The 24,441-nt window shown below is 46.6% G+C and overlaps 1 protein-coding gene across 1 annotated transcript; it reads left to right on the top strand.

The window, feature by feature from the left end:
• Positions 1-1,249: 1,249 nt before the first annotated feature.
• Positions 1,250-22,080, top strand: LOC122377176 (probable G-protein coupled receptor CG31760; the record flags this gene model as incomplete). Its single annotated transcript, XM_043357134.1, has 11 exons — positions 1,250-1,334; positions 3,786-3,946; positions 6,166-6,239; positions 6,790-7,021; positions 14,201-14,356; positions 18,320-18,482; positions 18,852-18,963; positions 20,110-20,251; positions 20,766-20,919; positions 21,322-21,431; positions 21,987-22,080. Coding segments are annotated over 11 exons (1,483 nt in total), but the record flags the coding sequence as incomplete, so codon positions are not given.
• Positions 22,081-24,441: the final 2,361 nt, after the last annotated feature.

Genomic DNA, 24,441 nt, shown 5'->3' with positions numbered 1-24,441 from the left:
GCATGCTGAGTCACGTGGTCCTTTTCAAGTAATTCTAATGTGAGGTGGTCGCTAACAAATATTTACATGATTACAGATAACAGTAGAACAGACATTAGAAGTCGGTACTTCTGTTATCTGTGTCATGATGCATGCAAATTGTATTTGCAATGCAACAACTTTTCAGGAGGAATTAACCTTTGAAATGCATTTCTGCCCGTAGACTGAATGGATAAACACCCACGTTGCTTTTCTACGCTCTGATGAAAGTACCTACCCAATTACTGCGCGTAATTATTTCTGAAGTTTTCTCACTGCCAATTACCATAATGTCCCTCCCGGGCCATCCCACTGTTTTCCGACCAATCGGATAGAACCGGGATTGTTTTCAACCAATCAGATACCGCGCCAGGACAATTTCAACCAATCAGCGGCCGCGTCTGCGTGATATATTGCACTGTTTACTTTGAACTCCGACTGGAAATTCTGGCCTAATCCGCGTGCAGTGTTGCGTACGACGACCGGCGAAATTGGATATAAACAGTTCACAAAATAGCGCAAAGTGCGTCGTAATACCGAAATGGTGTTGTGTGGTGTAAAAACGAGTCGTGTTGTTGATGGGTTCGATTATGTTTGTGACGTGACCACTTTGGACTGGGCTGTTGAGCCGAAGCGACGGCTTTGGATTGCTGTTTGTCGATGGAAACCAGATCAAATGTTTTTCGAATGCTTCACTAACCTAAAAACATAGCAGATACGCATAGGAGTGAATTCGGAGCTAGGAGTTTAGTATACGGCTGTGAACAATGCACGGCACGATGCTTGTAATTAATAATGTGATGCGTCACATTTTGTTCAATGCTCATTGCCTTCGCGCACATTGATGGCAACCTACCTTACCGTTCAACACTGTCGTACCAGGACAGCATACGCTGTACAGTATCAGCAGACATTGCACCAAGCTGCTTTGAAGCACAACTCCGTAAAAGCTTCTGCAAACTCGGGATTTTTTTTTTCAAAAGCAGTACAATCGTTTGAGTCAAAGCCCACAGTTTGAACTCCTAATCGGATTTAAACTTGTGGCGGTGCATCGCTTTTCCGTTTGCGCTATTTGCAGTTTACTCGTACTTTTTAGTTGAAATAATATCATCAAACTTCGGGCGAATTCGAAGGATTGATGCAAATTATCATAAGCGCTGTTGCAACGGAAACATGCTGAATTTAGCGACGCATCAGAGTGTGTGCTGACTCTGTGTTTTTCTGTTTTCAGATCTAAACTGACGATGGTTACGCAACTGGTCCTGGCGCTACTTTCACCTCTGATGACAACTGCTCTCAACTTCTCAGAAGCCGAGGTGAGACCAGCGAACTGTGCTGATTTACGTGTACAACATGCTACAGTTTTCAAGTTATGTAAAAAAGCCATCTTTGCTATGAAATAACTTAACACCTATTAGGCATACACCAATTTCCAATCACTTTTCAAATAAATTACTCAATCGATTATAAAAAAAAATCAAAACATCGATAAATGTCAAACATGGAAATGTGGCAAATAGTTTAAATGTATAACACGCGAGTTTAGGGCATTTGCGCTAAGCAGCCATTTCTGCAAAGCTGCCATGATACCTTATAAGCGCCCAAACATAAAGGAATTAGTTACTTTTTATTACTTCCAGCTGACAAAAAGCCAGTTAGCTCGCCTCACACCATATTTTATCTCAATTCTCATACGCCTCTTGAATCAATTTCAAACGACCGTTTTCTTTGCTGGCACACCAAAGAAGCGACATATCCGTACAGGCCTAGCTACACTATGCGTTTTCTGCGTGCGTTCTTGCGGTTTTTTCGGGTTTTGCATAATATCGTTCCAGAAAAATAAACGATAATACGTTTTTGTGATGTTTTTATGTTAAATTTTGGTTATATAAGAGATATAATAACTTTTGCATCTAACTTATGTAAAAGTTATATTATTCATATCTTTTTTTCTAGAACGATATTACGCAAAAAACGCAAACCCTCAAAAAACGCACGCAGAGAACGCATAGTGTAGCCAGGCCTTAACAATCATCTCCATGGCAACCGTTCCCATGGCAACCGTTTTGTGCACGGGGCGCTGCGCCGGCCATGTTGGCTCCGGAGAGGATATTAGACTGGGTCTGCTCCGAGCGGGCGACCTGATGAGACAGGAACGGTGATTGATGACGGTTCTCCTGCAGATAGAACCGGGCGTGGGTGCCGGTGGGTTTGGGTGTGCTGTCAGCGGGTGTGGGAGGGGTGTGGGTAAGGTTGGGCTGAGGATAGGGAGCAGTGGGGTATGGATGCGCTCTTATACGGCCTTGTATGGATGTATGATAATGCCTATGTTGTGTTCGAGCGGGCATGATACATGATGGGAATAAGAGATGAGGTTTATATTACAATATTAACCTTCGCCCCAGTGGGGGGGGGGCATATGTTACCACCCTGTCGCGTTTTTTTCGTATAAATAAAAAACCGCGGCGCGTAGCGCCGCGCCGCTTGGGGTAGCTTTTGGTACATCAATTTTGGACAATGTGTGAAATTTTTGACCCCAGGTCATGTCAGGTCAGGTCACTAGGTCAAGTTAACTGACCAAGCCTAAAAAAAGTTTGCAATCATGTCCAGCCTGCAGTGTTTGTCAGAGAGGTTTAAAACTTGGTGGATTACATGATGTTATGGGTACCTACAATTTGTATGTCTCGGATTTTTTATATGCGTGACCTAAGGTCAGGTCAGTGGCGTGACCTTTCCATTATAAGTCAATGGAGAAAAACGAAAATGCCTCTAGATCCGTGTGTACGCATAGGAACAGTCCAAATATTTCAGGATAACAATGATTTGGACCACCCGTGACGACCAAGGTGTCTTTTTTGCTGATAGCCTCTTGAAAGGTCATCCGAGGTCATTTGAGGCTACAAACAGTTTTTTGCCAATAACTCTCGATTGGAAAGAGCTAGAACGCTGGGGTTGGCCTCATTGTGTTTGTCTTGCCAAGACGCATCGACTGATATGCAACATGACCTTTTCCGGTCAGGTCATGACCTTGACCTAAGGTCAAGTTTTGAAGTTGACCTTTCAAGGTCAAATTATAGTTCATTCGACGCGTCTCGGCGAGAGAAACACGATTCTGGCATTAGAAATGACCTAGCTGTTTTTAGTCAAAAGTTATTGTCGAAAAACACTTTTCTTAAAAACAGCTATTTTTGGAGTTTTTGCCCTCTGGAGGCTAAACCGTTGACCTGAGGTCATTTTTGATTATGACCTTATCAAAAGAAGAGTTCAAAAGCTATCGATTGCTTTTCCCAGCGTTTTTCTAGCTATCATAGTTCCTGAGATAATGGCATGTTTTCTGAAAAATATAATGACAATTCGCAAATTTTGACCTTTGATGACCTCTGGTGACCCCAATATTGCTCTAAGATGAAAAATGACCGAAATACTTTCAAACGTACGCATCAAGAGCTATCGACTGCTTTTCACCGCGTCTTTCTAGCCCTCTTAGTTTTTTAGTTAGAGGTGGGTGGTAACATATGCCCCCCCTCACTAGGGCGAAGTTGGCGGAGACCGCCACTGGGGCGCGGGTTAATTCACAAATGACTATCGAACAAATTATGCGTAGATAAAAGTTTAGTTCCTTTGGACCGATTCCTCGGATATTTTTTTTCAAACAAAATACACGCCACCAAGCAGGTTACACCATGTGATGATGTGATGTGTGACTGATGTGTGTTTGTTTTCTTACCTTTATCAATCAGGTCTCACCGATCACATTTTCATCGCAGGTTTTCCCTCACGAGGCGCCACCTGTTAGCTACGGCAGGTCAATGACCTCTGACCTGGAGCGTGACCTGCGGATCATCGACCAATTTTCGGCGGAAAAGCGCGGCGCACAGTGCGTCTCGAACCCAAGAGTCTCGGTCAAAATTGACATCGATACCTCAAGGTGAGTCAAATGCTATGTGCAAACGATTTTAGATATTTGCACGGATTTTGAAACTTTATGTAATAGTTGAGATTTGTGAAGTTTCATTTCTATGTAATAACTTTAATTTTTGCCCTAGAACAAAAACATGTGGATGTGATGATGAATAGGTATCTGCATTTCAGTAATCAGCAACTCCCTGCAATTACTTTTAACTGACGTTCACGCGCCATTTACTAAATATTCACTTACCTTTCCCGACGAGAAAACCATGGATGTTATTGCTCTTATCTAGACATCTGTTTCCGAATCAGTACCTTATATCTACCGTTACCAGACAGCTATTTCAGCCGAAGCTGCTTGATTTGACGGTCCCCAGACGACAATATATTCCTCCGCGGTCGGAAACAACTCCCATGGCGGTTACAAATTACTTCGAAACCCCATCCAACCACTCCTCAATCAACTGATTGAAAACGGACACCCTAGAACCGCAGCGCATCTTCCTAAGACGCAAAATCTGCGTCTTAAACGCTACCGGAGATTGGCCGCGAATTTCATGGCCGCATGACGTCACTGGGGATTTAGTGACGTCATTGGGATGCTGGCGGTGATTTGGGTCGGACGTCGGCTAGACGACGGTGGGCCTGATGTATGCAGATTGGGGCCAGGAAGGGATATCGTGAGACGAATTCTGAGGCGAAATCTGCTATTTTCCTACGGCGGGCTGCTGCGAAGTAGATTCTGGGTCATGTTTCCTCCACGACAGGGTCAGCTGAATTGCGTCATAGAAATACGAAGTAGGGTAAAGGAATGAAACCATGCACCAATAAATATTTCCACAACTACAATTCCATGCCAAATTTATGTAATATATCATTTCGTTTTATAACATCGTTATTTGATTTGAACCATTTGTACTTTCCCCATGGCTACCGATGTTATCGTGTATTTGTCTTTATATGTCTCATCTGCAAAAAAGTACGAATTCGTGACGTAACTTACCTACCCAACGGCAGATGCTTCAGATGATACCTTAAAACCCGCGCCCCGCTGGGGGGGGGGGCAGAATCTGCCCCCCCTCCCGTTTTTCGCCAATAACTTCTAAACGCGTTACGCCAGCGACGTCAAACTTTCAGTACCTTATCATACATCAATTTGACACGTTCCCTGAAAATTTGAGCGAAATCCGTCGGAAAATTTTTGAGAAATTGACGTTTTAGTGACGTCATGTTCGCCATTTTCGCCTCAAAAACGGCAAAATTTCAAACGCCGCTAACATCTTCATTTTTAAAGGAATCAAGACGTAACAAAAAAGGTTATACGTGATTCTACTTTGTCTATCCAATGGCTATCTCGGTTTTTTGAAAATTTTGGATTTTGGCCAAAATTTTTCCAAAAAACTGACTTTTTTGGGAAAATATTTATAAAATCCAAAATTTTGAGTGTATCGAAAAAACCGGAATATATGTCAAAGAACTGGTCTATGTGCACCTACATACCAATTTTTAGAAGAATCGGTTCAAAAATGTGGGAGTTATTCAAAATTTTATGACGTCACGACACACAAAAATTTTGAAAAATGATTTTTTTGGAAGTTCTAGACCTCGTACGGAAACAAAAATAGCACCATTCGATTCGCCGTGAAAAACTGCATCGGATAGACACCTTTTTAGGCCTTAATAACCAACTTCAAAATTTGACCTCACTTGACCTGACCTTGACCTGACCTCGACCTGAAATTCATCCATAGGTGGTCCATATCACTTATTGAGTGTGCCTATTGAATTCCATGAGTAAAATGACCCATAAAACATGTGTCGCACATGCCCTTTTCTATATTTTGTTTTTGGTGACCTGACCTGACCTGACCTGACCTTGACCTTGACCTTTGAATGACATTGTGTGCAACGAATATTGTCTTGGTAGTCTAAGAACACGTTTTGGGCAATCAGTCTCAGTCCATTCTTCGGCAACTACGGTGCAAGGCCGATACTGTAGAAACTTGCATTTTGTACCCTTGACCTGACCTTGACCTGACCTCTGACCTACTTAAGCAAAAAAATTTGGGCTCTTAAGATCCGCCTTGTTGAGAGCTTTCGATTGCCGTTTTCCCCGTCTTTCTACGACCATCGGTTCGGAAGTTAGACAGGGGGGGCAGAATCTGCCCCCCCCCCCCAGCAGGGCGCGTATGGCTGAATAGCCCAGCGGGGCGCGGGGTAATGTGATTACTGTTTCAGGTATAAAGAACTTACCGGGCTGGCCGACACGGTGGCTGAAATAATGGGAGCCTACGGCAACTTTACGCCAGAGGGTGAGTTATAATTTATAAAATAGGTGACATGAAACGTATGGATTACAGCACAAGCAGAATATTGTTTGTAATACTCGAGCATGACGTCTTTCATTTTATGTGATCAAAGTATTATTTCGTCATGCAGTTAACTTGCCCTCGCCAACTAAAATTGATGCAAAATAAGTACATCAATAAATACATAAATCAATGAATCAATCACTTCCGTGCTATCAGCTATCGGGCAACTTATTGGATTTCCGGGTGAATCGTCGAATTTCATTGATATCATATTTCCCGTTTCCATCGTCCTCTTCGTCTACAAAACACTGTATGCCGTTTTGCAGCCCTAATTTTCGTTTTCCCAGCGCTGAACCTCCCTTGCCCTCCCTGTTTTCAGCGCTGATCTCCCTGACATCACGAACTCTGAACCCCCGTATGCCTTCCCTGTTTACTCGTATGACCCGACCTGTTCATATCCCCAACTCTCAAACCCCGCCTGTTCTCCCCGTTTTCAGCGATTCTCCGGTCTCCCAAAACACTGAACCCCCGTATGCCCTCCCCGTTTCAGCGCTGCTCTCGGTGACCGTACAAACCCTGCAGCGGCGTCTTGAATACCTTCTAGAGGCGCGATCAGTGGTTCTCAACCCGAACACGGGCGCCCCGGTATCGGTCATAATTGTACAACCAGCTCCGCCCAGCGCGGTTCCTTCGGCGGAACCTGAACCACCGGTGGTTACAGTGGTTCAGGAACCGAAACAGATGGCGGACCTGGCCGGAGAACCGTGGTTCCTTGCGGACAGGTAACCATGAGTGATTGTTCTGTTGAAAGTCATTTGCGCAGTCAAATGCTGCTTAGTGCTCATTGAATTAGGAATTAAACATTTGTTTCTGTAAGTTATCGGCATATGTTTTTTTGGTCATAAGTGTTTTCACGCATGTTCTGCAGTTTGGAGTAATTACTAGACAGTAGACACCCATTCACTGTCCAAAATCAATCATTCAAGCTAACTTAACCCGGCAGTTGCTGGGGTATTTCGCCACCCACCGTTTGCTGGGGGGGGGGGGCGTTAAACGCCCCCAGCCGATAACTCGAGAACCAATAGGCGCAGCGAAACGCACGAGGCGGCAAACGAAAGAACGCGACGAGACGCTTCAGATGAGTACTTTAAAGTTGAATTTTGAGGTCACAGGTCAGGTCAAGGTCAGGTCAAACACCTGAAATCGGGCTTTCAGCAGCATGGACTTCAGGACTTCGCAATGGGCGCCTCTCGTCATAAACTCTGTGAAAACGTGCACAATTTATCATATAAGGCCTACAAGAGTGTCAGCTCCATGTAGGGGTCAGTCAAGCATAGATCAGGGTCAAGGTCAGGTTGTTATAAATCGAGGACTTGGACAACTTTAACAAATTCGTTTATATTGCCGAAGCACCAATCAAGATACAAACAATACAAAAAAGCTCAGATTACAAATTCGAATTTCAATCCACGAACTCGCTGATCTTCAATTTCACATTATTTGTCGCGCGCGGTTCGTGCACTTTTGGGCAGACGACTTTCAATACACAACATACTCCCCCCGTTGCAGAAGGTTTGAGTGGACCAATCACATACCTACCTACTGCAACACATGTCAGTCCCTAGATGCAAAACTGATACAGTTTACAGAGCACATGTCACAATCAACATACACTGTCTTTCCACCTCCGCTCTAGCACTCGGCTGTAACAGTCGGGCTACCGAGCGCTGCCGGTGCTGCTATCGCTCTGCTCTCCTACACCAGCTCCAGGTTGTGTAGTCGCTGAACCGCACAGCATGTGCGGCGCCCATCACTGGTGCGGACCTGCACGGACCGAACCACACCATCCGGTCCATGATACAGTTTTTCAACCGTTGCCATAGGCCATGTCAAACGCGGAGCATTGTCCCGCCTGATAATCACTACACTGCCGAGCTTTACATTGCCTCTGGTTCCAAACTTGGGAACGATAGCTGGCAGGTTTCGTATATACTCGTCACGCCACACACGCCAGAACCGCTCTAATCGCTCGCTACGAACTGATTTCAGTCGGCCTAATGCCTCCCCTGACGCACCCTCGATACCTTCTGACCTCTCCAGACTCAAGACTGAGGCACGGCCAATGAGAAAGTGATTGGGAGTGAGTGGACCAGGGCATCCACTGTCATCACTGACAAATGTCAGAGGTCTGGAATTGACGCACGCCTCAACTTCATGTAGGATCGTTTCTAGCTCACGTTGTGCCAGATGCCGCTGCCCTACTGACTTCCTCAGTCCGACTTTGACTGATCAAATCAGTCTCTCCCACCAGCCACCATGCCACGGCGCGTAGGGCACTGAAAACCTCCACTCGGGAGCCGCGTATCCGATGCTCGACTGTAGATGAGTCGAGCACGCCTTGAAGGTCTTTGCGTTGTCCGAGTAGATCACTACTGGCCAGCCTCGTCTGGCCACAAAACTCCGCAAGGCCAGCAAAAGGCACGACAGCGACATGGACTCTGTTAGCTCCAAGTGGACCGCTCGCGTTGTAGCACACGTGAAAAGACAAACGTATAGCTTGTGCCGCGGCCGATCGACTGAGAACAGAGGTCCCGCGAAGTCTATTCCAGTCACGGAGAACGGGCTAGACTCAGTCACTCTGAGACGTGGGAGAGGACCGGCCGGTTCACAGCAGGGCTGTGCGTCCTGTCTCTGACATGAAACGCACTCTCGTTTCACCGTCTTTGCTATGCGGCGGGCGCCAACAATCCAATATGAGCTTCGCAAAGCAGTCAGCATGGTGTTGACGCCTGCGTGAGACATCAGTGTATGCTGAAAGCGGACTATCAGCATAGAGAGATGACATTTTGGGAGGATGATGGGGTGCTTTTCATCTGTTGACATTTCTGCCATTTGGAGACGACCCTTCATGCGAATCAAACCATCATCAGACAAAAAGGGGGCCAGTTTGTAGATGGATGATGACTTCGCCACAGCCTGGCCCCGAGCCAGCGGAGTGTACTCCGCATGGTACAGTGATCGCTGAGTCTGGCCGATGAGAGTCACTTTGGCCTCACGGATCTCTCCGTAGGACAAGTCGGCAGCTGTGATTCGACTGTCAGGGTTTCTCGCGTTGTGAATGAAACGCTTCACCCATGCTGTAACACGGACAGCCGTCACAAAAGAGCTCCACTGACTCAATGGGAGCACACTCTCTGAGGCGATCGAGTCAGTGCGCAGCATCATAGCATCCTGTTTGGATCCCGACTCGCCCAAACTTTCACGCAGAACATCTGGTCCGTCTGGAGACTCGCATGCTGCCGTGGACTCCTCCGTCTCGGCTAGCTCCTCGCTGGTCACGAAGAGTCCGCATCCGGCTGACTCTAGAGGGGAGCGAAGCCACTCAGGCCCGCGGGCCCATAGCTCAGAGCCAACCAGCTCGTCCGCTAGCAGTCCCCTCGAAGCAGCGTCAGCTGGGTTGTCCACACCCGCCGTATGACTCCATACGGACGGCTCAGTCAATGTGTGGATCTCCACCACACGGTTCCTGACGAACTGTTTCCATTTCGTAGGCTCGCTCTTTATCCATGCCAACGCTATGGTAGAGTCTGTCCAACAGCGAACGCGTACTTCTGAGGACAGTTTCAGAGCTTTGCAGACATAGTCTGCCGTGCGAGCTGCTAGTAAGCATGCTAACAGCTCCAATCGAGGAAGGGTGACGGTCTTCACCGGTGCCACTCGCGCTCGTGCTAATAGAAAGGACACATCAAAGTCACCGCTGGGCGTACGATATCTGAGGTAACTCACGCAGCCATAAGCGCTCTGACTAGCGTCTCCGAAAATATGCACCTCGAGATCTGGCATATCGGACCAGCACACACCGTTTTGCATGTAGCAGCGAGGTATTCTGAGCTCCTGCAGCTGCGAAATGCCACCGAGCCATTTCAGAAAAATGCTCGCCTCGTCGCTCGGGATAGGATCGTCCCACTCCAGTCCCTTTAGCCAGAGCCGCTGGAAAAGGATTTTTGCTGTCATCACAAATGGGACCAAAAATCCCAGAGGATCGAACAGCCTTGCAACAAAGCTGAGCACGACACGTTTTGTCGGCACTATATTAGTCGGCACAGAGACACCGTCATATTTTAGGACATCTTCTGATGGATCCCATCGAACTCCAAGAATCTTTAGTCTGTCTGTGTCTGAGGCTGCGCCGTTCCTGTCAAGTACGAGTTCACTATTCGAATGACATTTGCTCAGTGTCATACCCGCCTGAGAGAGAATATCACTCCCCTCCAAGAACATCGCTCTCGCCTCTGCCTCACTATCGGCTCCGGTGAGCCAGTCATCCACGTAAAGGTTGTCCTGAAGCTCGGCCACAGTCCTGCTTTGTGGCTGGAGACCGAGGTGGTGCTGGATGGTAGCGTTAAGCAGAAACGGGGACGATGTGACGCCGAAGGGAACCCGACAGAAGCGCATCACTCTCTCCCTTCCATTGACGTCCCACAAGAATCTCAGACAGTCTCGATCCTTTGGTTGAACGGAGACTTGGAGGAAGGCCTTTGTGATGTCACCTGTAACGGCGTACTTATGCCTGCGAAATCTCAGCAGAACGTCTGTCAGACTCGGAATCAAAGAAGGGCCGGCCTCGAGACAGTCGTTTAGAGACACACCATTAGGCCCACGTGCTGAGGCATCAAACACCGGCCGAACCTTCGTTGATGCACTGTCTGGACGGACTACTCGGAGATGAGGCATGTAAAGTGTAGGATATGACCCTTTCAGCTCGTTTACTGGCACTTCCTCAATTATGCCTCCGTTTTCCATGTCTCCGAGTGCCTCGTTATATGAATGAGCCAGCGACTGGTCTCGGGTCAGTTTCCGAGACAGACTACTTAGACGGCTCTCTGCACCCGCTCGGTTATCCTGCAACTGACCTGGGCTCACTCCTGACTTCCAAGGGAGAGCCACCTCATACCTGCCGTCCTTGTACACTACTTTGGAAGAAAAATCATCCAACACAGCTTTGGCGTCATCATCTCGATCTTCCTTCACTCCAATGACGTCCAGATCCCACAAGTTACGAAGGGCCGACTCCGACATGTCATTCATAAGCAGAAGCTGACAGGATGCCGGCTGGGACTGGTCACACGTCGCCGCGCCTGAGACTACCCATCCGAAGGAGGTCTCCTGAGCGACTAAGCTGCCTGGACCGCGAACTATTCCGTCCTTCATAAGCGCCAGTATGCGTCAAGGCCCACAAGGATGTCTATGGACAGTGTTTGATCTGAGTCGTGCAGCTCTGCTAGCTCTAGGTCTCTGAACATTAGTAGAGCTTCAGAAGGTACCGAGGGACGCTGTAAGGGGGCGCATATCACAGGAACCTCTAGAGCACTGATAGTCTCCCTTGAGACACTAGACTGATTAGCCCCTGACACCGTTATCTGGACCAAGTTCCGCCTGCACGTGACTGATTTACCTCCCCCAAAGACCGCATACGAGCTACTCTGCTCACCTAGCCACTTAGCACCTACTCGTTTAGCTAGAGAAGAGGTGACAGCTTCTGTCAGAGCCACTATCAAACAGCAAGGTGGCTTGGACGGGCCCCTTTTCCCCTTGCACCCATACTCGAGCCGTGGGCAGAACAGTACACTGTTTGGTCAGAGCACACGACAGTGAAGCCTCAGGGTTTTCAGAGTTTTCACGCGCATCATCACAGTCGGGTTCGTTGTTGTTAGGCGACACCTGCGTTTTGACACTATCAGGAATTCCGTGCTTTTTAAAGCAGCACACGGCATGATGTTTCCCTTTACACACCGTGCACCTTGCACGACAGTTCGCAGCTACATGTCCCCTTTTAAGACAAACAAAACACAATCTGGCAGCTTTAATCTTACCGTGACGGTCGCCAATCGAAGCCCCATTCAGGTCAGGGCACTTTGCTGTCGCGTGGCGTCCATCACAGAGCCCACACCTGCCAGTGTGAGCTGTCGCGCCGCCAGTTTCCGGTCCTCCGCGGCCATCCTGATCAGCGGCTGAGTGCAGAGCCGTGGCCGAGGAAGTCGTGTGTCCGGTTCTCTGCTCCCGGCCGCGTTCTCTGACGTCTCGTTTTGTTTTGCTGCTGTTATCGATAGTAGTCGATCTGTCGATGCGGTCGATTTCGCTTCTGAGACAGCTTAGAAGATAGCTGAGATCACTTTCTCGACCTTCACTTCCACGAGCCCACTCCAGCCTAAAAGATTCTGGCAGGCGGCTCAGCACGAGGGGTGTTAGGATGACCCCATATCTGTCGCCTCCTACTCCAAGCCGCTCGAGGCTGCGGATGTGGAGCAGGAGTGAATCTTGGACGGCTTTTAGAGTCATTTCTCGTCGCTCTGTACCCAGCACCAATAACTTCTCTACGTGAGCGAATATTATCTTTGCTGGCCTCGCAAACCGCTCCTTCAATATGTCGCAAGCTACTTTGTAGTTAGCGCTGACAACTGGTAGTCCTTCAATGGCCTGCTTTGCCTCTCCAAATAGCAATGACTTCAGATACACAAGTTTTGTCACTTCTGGTATCTCAGAGGAATCTATCCCTGCCTGAAACTGATCCCAAAAGGAGTCCCATTCCAGGATCGCTCCACCAAACTTGGGCAGCTCTAGCTTGGGAAGTCTTGCATTTTGACCTGCAGAACCGTTTGACGAGGTGGTACTGGCCGTCGTCGACTGACCACTCGGTGAACCACCACTTTCCGTCGAATCTCGATCACAAGTGGACATCCTTTTTAGTATCCGAACTGCTCTCCAGCGCGCCTCCATAGCGCCGTCTCTCACTTCGGCAGCCTCTTCTACATCGGCTTCAAGTTCGGTGTCGTTAATCACAAGTTCGATCTTCTCTTGGAACGCGTCCACATTTGACGTTCGCTTGTCCAGCTCTGTAAGAGCACTTCGAAGTTCTTCTTCTTCACATTCAATGTCGATGAGCTTCTCTATTTTCGCAATGGATCGTTTGAGCCAGGTTCGAGACGCTGCTCGTCCACGCCTTAATTCAGCGATTGTCGTCATGCTTAAACACAAGATATGTCGACCTATTTTAACTTCGGCAATATAAGTTCCCGGGTTTCGGCACCATGTTATAAATCGAGGACTTAGACAACTTTAACAAATTCGTTTATATTGCCGAAGCACCAATCAAGATACAAACAATACAAAAAAGCTCAGATTACAAATTCGAATTTCAATCCACGAACTCGCTGATCTTCAATTTCACATTATTTGTCGCGCGCGGTTCGTGCACTTTTGGGCAGACGACTTTCAATACACAACACAGGTCAACCGGGCAGGCACATATCCCCGAAAATCAAAACTGATATTCGCAGCCTGTGACAGATGTTTTATGGGTAATTTGGGGCGTAGAACACGATGGTGACATTCATTTTACCATCTGTACGTGTTTGGCTAAAAAAGTTAAATTTAAGAAATGCATGTACCTATCATGGTCGTGAAGTAGTCACGAGAAATTGCCAAGATTCAGTTCAAGATTTTGGAAAATGCGGAACAATAATCAACAATCGAAGATAGCCATTTCATTGTTCATGGTATTGGCAGTCTAATGGCGTTTACGGCATGTCTGTATGTCTATTCTGTGATTTTATATGATTTTTTGAACATATGCCGTTTTTGGTCGAAAACTCAGAAATCATGACGTCACTAAAACCTCGATATCTCAAAAAAATTCCGACCGATTTTTTGAAACTTTGTCACAATAAACTTTAATCAATTCCCTACAGGTACGCAAAATTTGGCGCGCCTGCGGCGCGCCGTTTTTATGCTATGGCCCGGCGAAAAAAGTGGGGGCGTTTAACGCCCCCCCAGCAACTCGCGGGTTAATCACGAGTCGAACACATTGTTCGAACTGATCCGCGATATAAAACCCGACCACACGCGGAATCGAACCCTCCTTGCTGGCTTACTGACGCACCCCCCCCCCCCTCGCCCTGCAGATACGCCGAATATGTGCATGGTCAGCATATGCGTCAGGACCCTGCACTGATGGAGAAAGGAGTATGGACGCACCCCTACCTACGCTGTATGGATAGAAAGTGGATTATATCTTATACCGTCAGAGTACCGGCACGACCCAGCGAGCCAAAGAACAGGTGAGGATTTTTGATGTGTGAAATTTCTGTTAGAATTTTTGCAATAATTGATGGCAATAATGACATTTTGTTAGAATAGTTTCAAAAAAAAAACTAAAAGCAACGCTGTTTTCACATTTAGCGTTTGAAGTCAAATTGCTATGAGTTGTTATTCAAGAGCTTCGCATTATCGGGCTGTGACAAACTGCGAAACTAGGTTAATTGTGATTTAGCCATATCAGTCAACCATTTTGTTCTACAATCGTTTTGTATGGTCCTACATCAAATCTCCCGATTGTATGTGAATCCTATGACCTATACTCCCCCGGCACTACCGGGTTCTCTCCGGAATATTCGTCCCTTGGCACTCTGACAGAGAACGATTATTTCCTGTCTGGTCCTGGTAAAGACGCTAGCTGAATATCCTGCACGAAGGCTAGTCCAAAAGCAGCGCTTAGTCCTCCAATAGGCTTCATCGAGTAAGGCTTCAGCGTCTTGCATTCAGCTGTAGGCTATTTACCGGGTGGCCCAGAAAAAACGTTCCCAATTTTAAATCAATATTTCTCAGAAAGTGATAAAGATACAACATTGAAACTTCCAATAGTCAATGCGACATATATTTTCAGTGAATGGTATAATTTTTATGTTATTCGGTCAATTACTTTTTAAACGGTTTGTGTTTCTAGCATGCCATGTAAAAATCACTTTTTTGCTCTGATGTTTACCAAAAATGTGAGTGAACGGGCCACTTCCATCTCGGCACCACGGCCTACAGCCATGACTGCTACTGGCAACTAGTCTCATTGGTGGTTCAGGCCTCAGGGTGACACATTCCCTCTAGCTTTTTTCCTTATTCGGTCGAGTTACTATTTGATCTTCTTGAAGGGAGGGCGATCAGCAGTAACCCATGCACCGTGCCACTCCTTCGCCTCAAAACAGGACTTGTGTTGAAACGAATGGCATCCATTAACACAACTTTGGCTTAGTATTTGAATATTTGGCACATAAGTGTGACAAAAATACATATATAAAATAGCAACACACGTGCTGGTATCATTCAAGCCGTTTTATTGTTTTTTTTTTTCTAACATGGTACATCTAAGCCAATCATTACTTCCGTTCAACAACGGCAAAAAAAAGCAAAAATGTCTTACTTGATTCAACATAAGATTGCTGGCTTGAAAATGATGGTACAGTGTTATAATTTGGCATACCAATGCGCAAAGAAGTGACGCAAACTTGATGAAAATTTTGACTCGTTATTTGCACTCGAATTTGAGATATAGGCCTCCAAAGTTCGGAACGTTTTTTTTTTGGGCCACCCGGTATATGTCCGTGGATCAATAACGCCGGGGTATTCTCTGAAGGTTCACAACAGCGTCTTTCCTGTGCCGGATCTGGATTGAACTAGCCGATACCGGTGATTAGCGGAAGAGCGTGGCGCTGCTCTGAAGCTGAAGCGTGGAGGCTGGTTCCGACATAGTTTATGAAATTGGAAAACATAAATCTAGAAGATACCTGTAAGGACCAACAAAAAGCAGCCATCAAGGCGGGGAAAGGGCGGAAGAGGGGAGGGGAAAGGCGGAAGAAAATGGTCGTCGAGGATGTTTCGGAGCTGCTTGAGACATGTAGGAAGATGTTTGAGATCAATGAAGAAACAAACATCCGACTCGAGATAACGGAAACTAAGTTTTCTTGTGGCATTTGGCCTGAACGAAGCCACCGAAGACCTCAGCAACGGCAGCGGGCTGTGAATCGTCGCTGACATGAACGACAACAGCTGTTAACGACAACGAATGCCTATATACTGCCTTGGACAACAGCCATTTATGTACACTGTGGGATAACAGTAGTAGTACTCGAGACCTGAACTAGCGGGTGCCGATCTTCCACCGGCCGGCGATTGTCGCTCTCAATCGGGCGTGGAGCAGCTGTTGGCGTCGTCGGACAAGCCAGCAACGTCGCTGTGACTGTTGGTGCCGACATCTACTTGGTGCTTGGAGGTGCAACAGCTCTAAAAACATATCTGACGCGAGCAGCACCACGTGGGGGACGTGACACTCCGAGCGCCTCCTGTACTGGCATGACTAGGTGTAGGCACTGCAGTAACAGTTGGTAGCATTAGACCAAATGAGGGCTCAAAACTACTATACCATATGGTTTCCATATTCAATCGACGTTTTCCAAGCGAGGCTCACACATAATACATCAATGAAAAGGTTAAACCGATGGAGGGGGAGGTAATACAATCTTTCTATCTAGCGTTTCTTGATGCCCAGACCTGGACAGGGCTAAAAAGCTTTGGGCGCCGCCAGATGTCCCGAACCACCCTGAATGAGGCCACAAGTACCTGCGCATGCGCACATTGCCGCAGCCTTGCACTCGAGTAGGTAAGGGATACTGTTCATGAACTCAATGAACCAATCAACATTCAACGTCCTTGTGTGTATTTCAAGATGTCACTGACGTCGGGTGAATCCTGCTCACGAGTACGTTTGAGGAACGTCACAGCTGCACGATTTCATTCTACCAATTCCTTCCATCTTAGTATCAACTATGTTATTAAACTAACTTTAGACTAACTTTCAAGCTAAGGTTAGTATGCGTTTTCTGGGAAAAAAAAAACTTCAAAAATAACTCATTACATGAAATTGGCAGAACTTCTCATGACCATTATTTTTATATTAAAAAAATGTAACAGCTACCCTGTATCTCATCCGGATAGAATGGGCGCTTTCCGCGTCATCAGCGTACCCGACGTTCTATATACCTTGAGCATGTCAACCCTGTAGACTTGCAGCACAGTGACGGTGAATGAGGAAGCTGCAAAGCCGCAGGCCGAAGCTGGATATTCTTCCAGTGACAGATGTCAGTGTACTGGTGGATCAGGAAGCTGCACTGAGCCGCATATCGAAGTTGGAGATTCTCCCAGTGACATGCCGACGTACGATGACAGCGTTCCTGGGGGAAAGCCTGTCTCTACACCTGAAGAGAAAGATGTGCTTAGAGGACTCGCTGGATGGAACCGATGGAACTGAATTGAGCCAGTCAATGGGAGATGTCTACGAAGTGGAGACAAAGTGCACCATGCGTTCGTGAAGGAGAAAGTAATCAACAAGTTCCTTTCGTACTCGAGGAGGAAGTATGGTGCGGAGACAGGACAGCAAGAAGAGTGCAAACACCCACGCACAGCTTATGAGGGGCTTCGAAACTATTGGCCGGCAGCAACGCTGCTCATGCTGCACATCGTGTTACGTGTACAGTCAGTCCGCCCAAGGTACCCGTGGGTCCATACAGGGTAGGGTCCGGGTCCATCAATTCTGACGGAGGAAGGGCATGCTATAATTTGAAAGTCACAGGACCAATCTGCCCGGGGAATGGACGAGGATGTTTATTGCTCCGGTGACTCAAATTTAGCAGCCCTTCCAGGGTCGGCCTTGATGAATCTCCCGCACTGTTGCGCGGTACTTTTATGACAGTCTAGGTACATACACGGCGATGGCCAATGTGATGAAGGACGCGGGTGGTCACGTCCTGAAAGAGGTGATGTGGAAAATGCTGCCCGACAGGCGCAAAATGCTCAGTAATAAAAAAGAGCATGGACGACCTATTCGACAGATCTACGCATTCCCAGGAATCCAAAGAGATCTAAAAATGATGGCTAAATACTCGTGCTTGGGAAGAATTATCTTGAATATCTAGCCAAAAAGAACACCGCTTACCAACGTCAATCCGCATAGGTATTAGGTATATTGAGTGCTGTAATCAACAATCAACTATCGTATAGAGATAATACGAATGCCTTTAATTAGCGTCTGTCGTCACGTACTGAGCATGTAAATCTAACTATGCCTGTATATCACGCGTCATTGACCATTCAACTATGTACGCCGCGACGTGTTCAGACGGAACCAACGCCATCACCCAGCGCCAAACAGTACCTAATTTACTATCATTGATTTGATCCCGACAACACTATTTCAGGGTGAATAGCTTCATCAGCTTTGATGTAGACGTGTCCCGGTTGGATATTAATCAGTGTGACGTCACTGGAGGCGGCGCTGACGTCACTGGAGGCACCAGAGGTGGCCAATCGGATCAGCTGGAAGTGTTCAGAGGACTGCATAAATGTCACGATACTTCAAAGGTGGGTATCGTTAGGGGTGTTATAAATGACATATTGGTGTCCTGTGACTCCTTGCAACTATGGAAAATATTTTATGATAAGTATACAGGAATTAGTTTGTACTATAATTGTGATTTGTTTTGTGCATATAAAATTGCAGCTACATGAAACGCGTTTGTTCAATAATACTGTATCGGTCTGGTATGTATCAGTCTGTACTTGCGCTATTGCGAAGTTACGGATCTTTAGCGAGCTCTTTTACTTGTCACAGTGTACTTTCATGAACATTTTTATTGTTTGTCCTGCATCAGTAAAATATTCTAGTTTACCCTGCTTCTTCGCTACAGTTTCTCACTCCAAATCTCCTTACATATTCGCTCCTACCTGCAGTGTATTTTCACGCCGGGCCGCGGCTGGCTGCGCGGAGGATATATCTGCCGCTGTTTGCCGGGTTTTTACGCCCCCGGTGGACAACCGGAGTTTGACGGCATCAGCGTAGAGGGTTAGTAGCTTATAAGGGTTAGACTAGAATTATACTAGAACTAGACTAGAATGTGTGACGGGGTACTTCGGGGTATGACGCGGAACGGGCTGCCGCTATGTGATTGAAAGGTCTTCTGCGAATAAATATACGATTTGGCTGGAACGTGGTTAAGTGCATATATGTAATTACGGAGCGAGCGAAGCGAGCGGAGTCTTTCCTTAGAATAACGGAAATTTCTGAGTATGAGCGGCCGGCCGTGCGGACGCTTTTGCGAGGCTTATATCTCAGCAACCACTTGACCGATTTACATGCGGTAATTTTTGTATGGTAGCTTCATTCCTTCTACCAAGTATTGGACTATTCCCGATGCATGTGGGTGACCCCTTATGCACGTGCCACGTGCAAAACGAAGAGGTGTCAGTTTTGCAATTGTTGCAATATCTCGGTAACTACTTGGCCGATTGCGCTCAAAATTGGCATGTAGGTAGGCACCCACTAGGCACTGCATATCTATGTGCCAGAGTTGGGGTGCTGCTGCACGTGCGCACGTGCAGGGGTCGTTTCCAGATCTCGAGAACGGCTCAACCGATTGCGCTCAAATTTGGTACACAGTTTGGGACCGGTTAGTAGGGTGCCGTGCACAAGTCAGTTGGGACCCATTTTGCACGTGCGCACGTGCAGGGTGCCGCTTCCAGATCTCGAGAACGGCTGGGCCGATTGTGCCCAAATTTGGCACATCGCTAGAGACCGGTTAGTAGGGTGCCGTGCACAAGTCAGTTGGAGGTACCCCCTCGAAATTCCGCACGTGCAAGGCTCACCCTCTCGCTCGCTCCGTTAGTCGCCCCAAAAGGCGTTATACTGGTTTGGTAAAGGCTGCACAAGCCGTAACTTGCGAACTACGAGTAGCACAATGATATAATAATGGCACGACCTTGAACCACCTAGTTCATCAGTGGACAGTGACTATAGTCACTAACCATGCCTCTCTCTCCCTCTCTCTCTCTCTCTCTCTCTCTCTCTCTCTCTCTCTCTCTCTCTCTCTCTCTCTCTCTCTCTCTCTCTCTCTCTCTCTCTCTCTCTCTTCTCTCTCTCTCTCTCTCTCTCTCTCTCTCTCTCTCTCTCTCTCTCTCTCTCTCTCTCTCTCTCTCTGTCACTCTTCACCAGTCGCCTACGAGGAGCGTCTTCAGGAGGGCCGCGGTGGAGGCAGCTCTTACGACATGCTGTACATCTGCAAGCCTTGTGCCCCCGGATGTGTAACATGCACGTCAGACAGGCCCTGCATGGCGGCGTACAACTGGGTGTTCAGGTATGAATGTATGGCGGCGTATAACTGGGTGTTCAGGTATGAATGTAGTATGGCGGCGTACAACTGGGTGTTCAGGTGTTCATAACATGTAACTTGTTTTCACTGTTTTGGTATGGAAAATGAAATGTGCAGGAATGACTTAATTAATTGCAGCTAAAGTATGGTTGGGACTGTGTTTTCAAGCGTTATGGCCGGGTTTTGGGTAGTTCTGTATATAGTACGGTAGCTGTTTATCCCTGTTCTTCGAAAAAAGATTGTCATGCTTTCTGATTTATACATATGGCTTTTATTGCTTAGATGATTGTCTCATTGACCATCCCTAATGCTCTGTTCTTGCCGACACTTATATCCTGTGACCATTGACCGCTGACCAGCTACATGAAATATAAGACCCGCTAACCATCTCTATTCTCTGTACTTGCCCACAGGATCGTGCTGTTGACCACCTCTATTCTCTATACTTGCCCACATGATCGTGCTGTTGACCATCTCTATTCCCTGTACTTGCCCACAGGATCGTGCTGTTGACCATCTCTATGCTGTGCGTTTTGATGACTTTCATTGTCATCGGCCTCATAGTGCGTTTCAAGCGTCTCAAAGTCATCAAAGCGGGATCACCTATCTTCCTGACCGTTACCCTGCTGGGATGTGTTGCAATGTATATGGAGGTGAGCGAGATTAATTGAGGTAACTCATTTATACTTATACGTGACATGACGCAATTGGTGCGTTATTTTTCTTCGATTTGTTTTGATGAGTCGCAATAAAGTACTGACGAAAGTTGTTTAAAACGTTCAATATGTTGTGGATTATGGAACATGAGAATAATGTGTTTTATTAGTCATATTCATTTAGTAAGCACAAATTGAAGCCAAATAGATGCTTACGCCAACATATGCGACTCATTCATGGTAGGTATTAGGTAACCTAAATGCCTAAAGCCTAAAGCTAAAAAATCGCTGATGATGATAGTGGTTACCTAACATGGCTATTCTAAATACTCACTTATGACATAAAACGTATTCTTTCCAAATTGATAAACCAACATGTCCACCGCCATATGCGCCCAGATGGCGGCCATTTTCCCCGTGCTGGACACATACAGCTGTGTGGCCACCAAATGGACGCGTCACATGGGATTCTGCATCACCTATTCTGCTCTGCTGCTGAAAACATGGAGGTGGGTTCCTAAGACGTAATGTTGTTCTTTTACACAGGAAACTACCTCTCATCAAAGATAAGAGTTGTCAGATTTTTTATATTTCTAAGGCTCGCCATACCTTCTATTGGGATACTTTGTACTGCATACCAAATTTCTCTAATGTTTGATCATTGATTTATTATATTCTCACAACTTAGTTTTATAGCGTTTTTCTGCCTTTGACGCCGAATGTTGCAACCGACGCAATTCAGGACTTATCCTGCATTACGTCGGCGATAGATGCGGCGTATTCAAGCCTCTTGCATGTTAGGCTCTTCTTGAACTCAACCCTACCCCTACCCTACCCTACCCTACCCTACCCATACCCGACCGAAGCGCTTTACCAAGTTTGAGCGAAAATTTGGTCTGGAAGGGGTCAAAGGTCTCAGCGTCCCGCTCATCGGCCGCCAATTATGAACATACGTGTTTTACAATACCGACCTTCATTTACTGACGTGAACTTCTAAGTACTTCAGAGTGCCTCAATGACTTACCGTTACCATTTCTGACCGGGGAGGTATCTCTCATTTGCAGAGTATCTCTAACTTACCGGGTCAAGTCTGCACACAAGCTGAAGTTGACGGACAAACAGCTACTTCAGTGGCTCTTCCCTATCCTTCTAATTATGGTAAGTGCCAAGTGGTTTTCTACGGATTGTATCGTTGAAGTTGTGCCAGATACTGGGTAGGTAATGCAGGCTCTTTACTGTGAGCACATTTACAAGGAATTTTCGTTTAACTTCTAATAATTTGGTAAGTGGCAAGTGGTTTTGTACGGATTGTATCGTTGTCCTTATGCCAGATTCTAGGCAGGTACAGTCACCAGCACTTGCTACCCATCACCCCCGGACGGCGGGGGAGCAAGCTACCACCGCCCTTGCGAGACTAGCGCCGCCATGCGCCAAGAAGTGGAAACACCACGTGACTGACGCCACGTGAGGGCAGGGTCACGTGATGGAGGGGCGGAGCATAGTAGCTTTTGCGCCCGACACTAACTGAAATGCGGCGCAGTGATTGGGCGCTTTAGCATGAATGAAGCCCCGGTGCCAGAATCAGCCGTTCGCCTTATGTGGAAGGTAAGCCTGTGCGTTTCACTGTTCTGTGTTGGTTTGAGAGCCACGGCACCATACGAATTGTGAGCCCCTTTGAACGGGTCACCGCCCGAGGCACTGAGGCGACGGCTGTGCCGGGCAAAGCCTAGCCTGGTGGGAGAGGTGGGCCAGGGAAAGTGCGATCGAGCAGCGACACTGAGACGTGGATTGGTATTATCTAACCGCGACAAACGATGTCAGCAGCCTCTTCTCGTTGACACGAAAAGTTTGACAGACAACGTGGGCAGTGCCCAATCAAAAGCTACTAAACGATTCAGTTAAGAAGTTGCCGGGATAACCAGACCCAATAAAAAGTTTTTAATTCGATTTTGATTGCCAAATGACATACAAGCCCGCCGTGATGGACCAAAAAAGGAGCTGAATAGTTCATAATTTCTAAAAAGCTCAACGGTAAAAATTTAGAAGTCAAATGTTAAAATTCAGCCTGCATGTTTAAACTCGGGTCCGGAGCTGGCAGGAAGCTTATATGCCAAGCTTGCAATTCCACTACGTTGTAATATAACCAAGAGTTATGTGAGAGCAACAACTGAAAGCCTTTAGCCCCGTTGGGGGGAGGGGGGCGCGAAACAGCCCCCTCTCCTTTTCAGTCGATATCTCCTTAAGTATAGCGTAGGTCGCCACCAAACTTTCAAGACCCCTCCGGGCATCATTTTACACCTTGTGACCAAATTTTTCCAAAGCTCTTATGAAAGGTTAGTCACAAATGACGTCAGAGTGACGTCATGTTCTGTCATTTTCGACCCAATAAAAGGTTTAGCGGGAAGAGATGTCACGCTTACAGTTTTGAAGATAACAAAAAATAGGTATTCAAGATAAAAAAGATGTAAAATAAACAGCGCTACAAAACTGCCAACTCTGATTTCTAAACAAAAACTGATTTTGACCATCAAAACTATAGACGTATACCTAACACCCGGAAAATACCAACAACATTCAAAATTAAAGCTGGAATATATGTTATAGAACTATCTGCTCTAGATATGCCAAACTTAAACTCGACAGCTCCATTGTTAGCAAAGTTATGGCAAAAAAAAAACACTACTCAAAATGTATTACGTAAAATCAAACTCAATTTTTAGCCGTCACAGAACACACAGAGCAAGCCAAAGACCACCATTGGATTTCCCGTGATGAGCTGCTTCGAATAGATACCCCTTTTATGCAAAATATCAACTATGAAATTTAACCTTTTTTTTGACCTGACCTTCACCAGAACGTAATCTAAACCGGCCCCAATGGCCGTCTAGCCCACACCATTGAATTTTAAATGTAAAATTGCCCATAAAATATGTATCACGCGACCCTAGCAATTAGCATAGTTGGGTTCATATTGTGACCCTTAGTGACCTGACCTCTTTGACCTGACCTGGCATCAGTGACCTCTTTAGGCAACATATGTATTAGGCAACCACGCTCCATCGATGTTTTTCGATAACATGCCTTTTATTTGATGTGTTAACTGACTGTAACGCATTCCTTAGACTAAATCGGTGAAAAAATGCAACCTTTGACCTGACTTGTGACGTCATGGGTTGCACCTAGGTCAACGAAACCTAGTAACAAGGCTCGATAGCCCCTGGTGGGGCTATCGAACGTTCTTCGAATTTTCAAAATCAGTCGGTAACTTTCCGAGATCTCAGTTGGAGGACGAAACGGGACGGGAGCGGTACCTCGACATAAGCACGGAGTGCTTTTGAACCGCCCTGCATATCTTGTTTGATGCTTGTTTTGTTAGCAATACATGATGATGATGATGATGATGATGATGATGATGATGAAACGGCTGCACCACCTCATCATGTGGTAGGGTCCGCCAATAGCCCAACGGGGCGCGAATTATTTACTCATTCATACAGTGTCATCTATTTTGAGAACACC

The sequence above is a fragment of the Amphibalanus amphitrite genome, unplaced genomic scaffold (assembly GCF_019059575.1).
Source record: "Amphibalanus amphitrite isolate SeventyFive unplaced genomic scaffold, NRLGWU_Aamphi_draft 002595F_arrow, whole genome shotgun sequence".
NCBI classification, from domain to species: Eukaryota; Metazoa; Arthropoda; class Thecostraca; order Balanomorpha; family Balanidae; genus Amphibalanus; species Amphibalanus amphitrite.
This window is presented reverse-complemented; position numbering and strand designations above follow the sequence as displayed.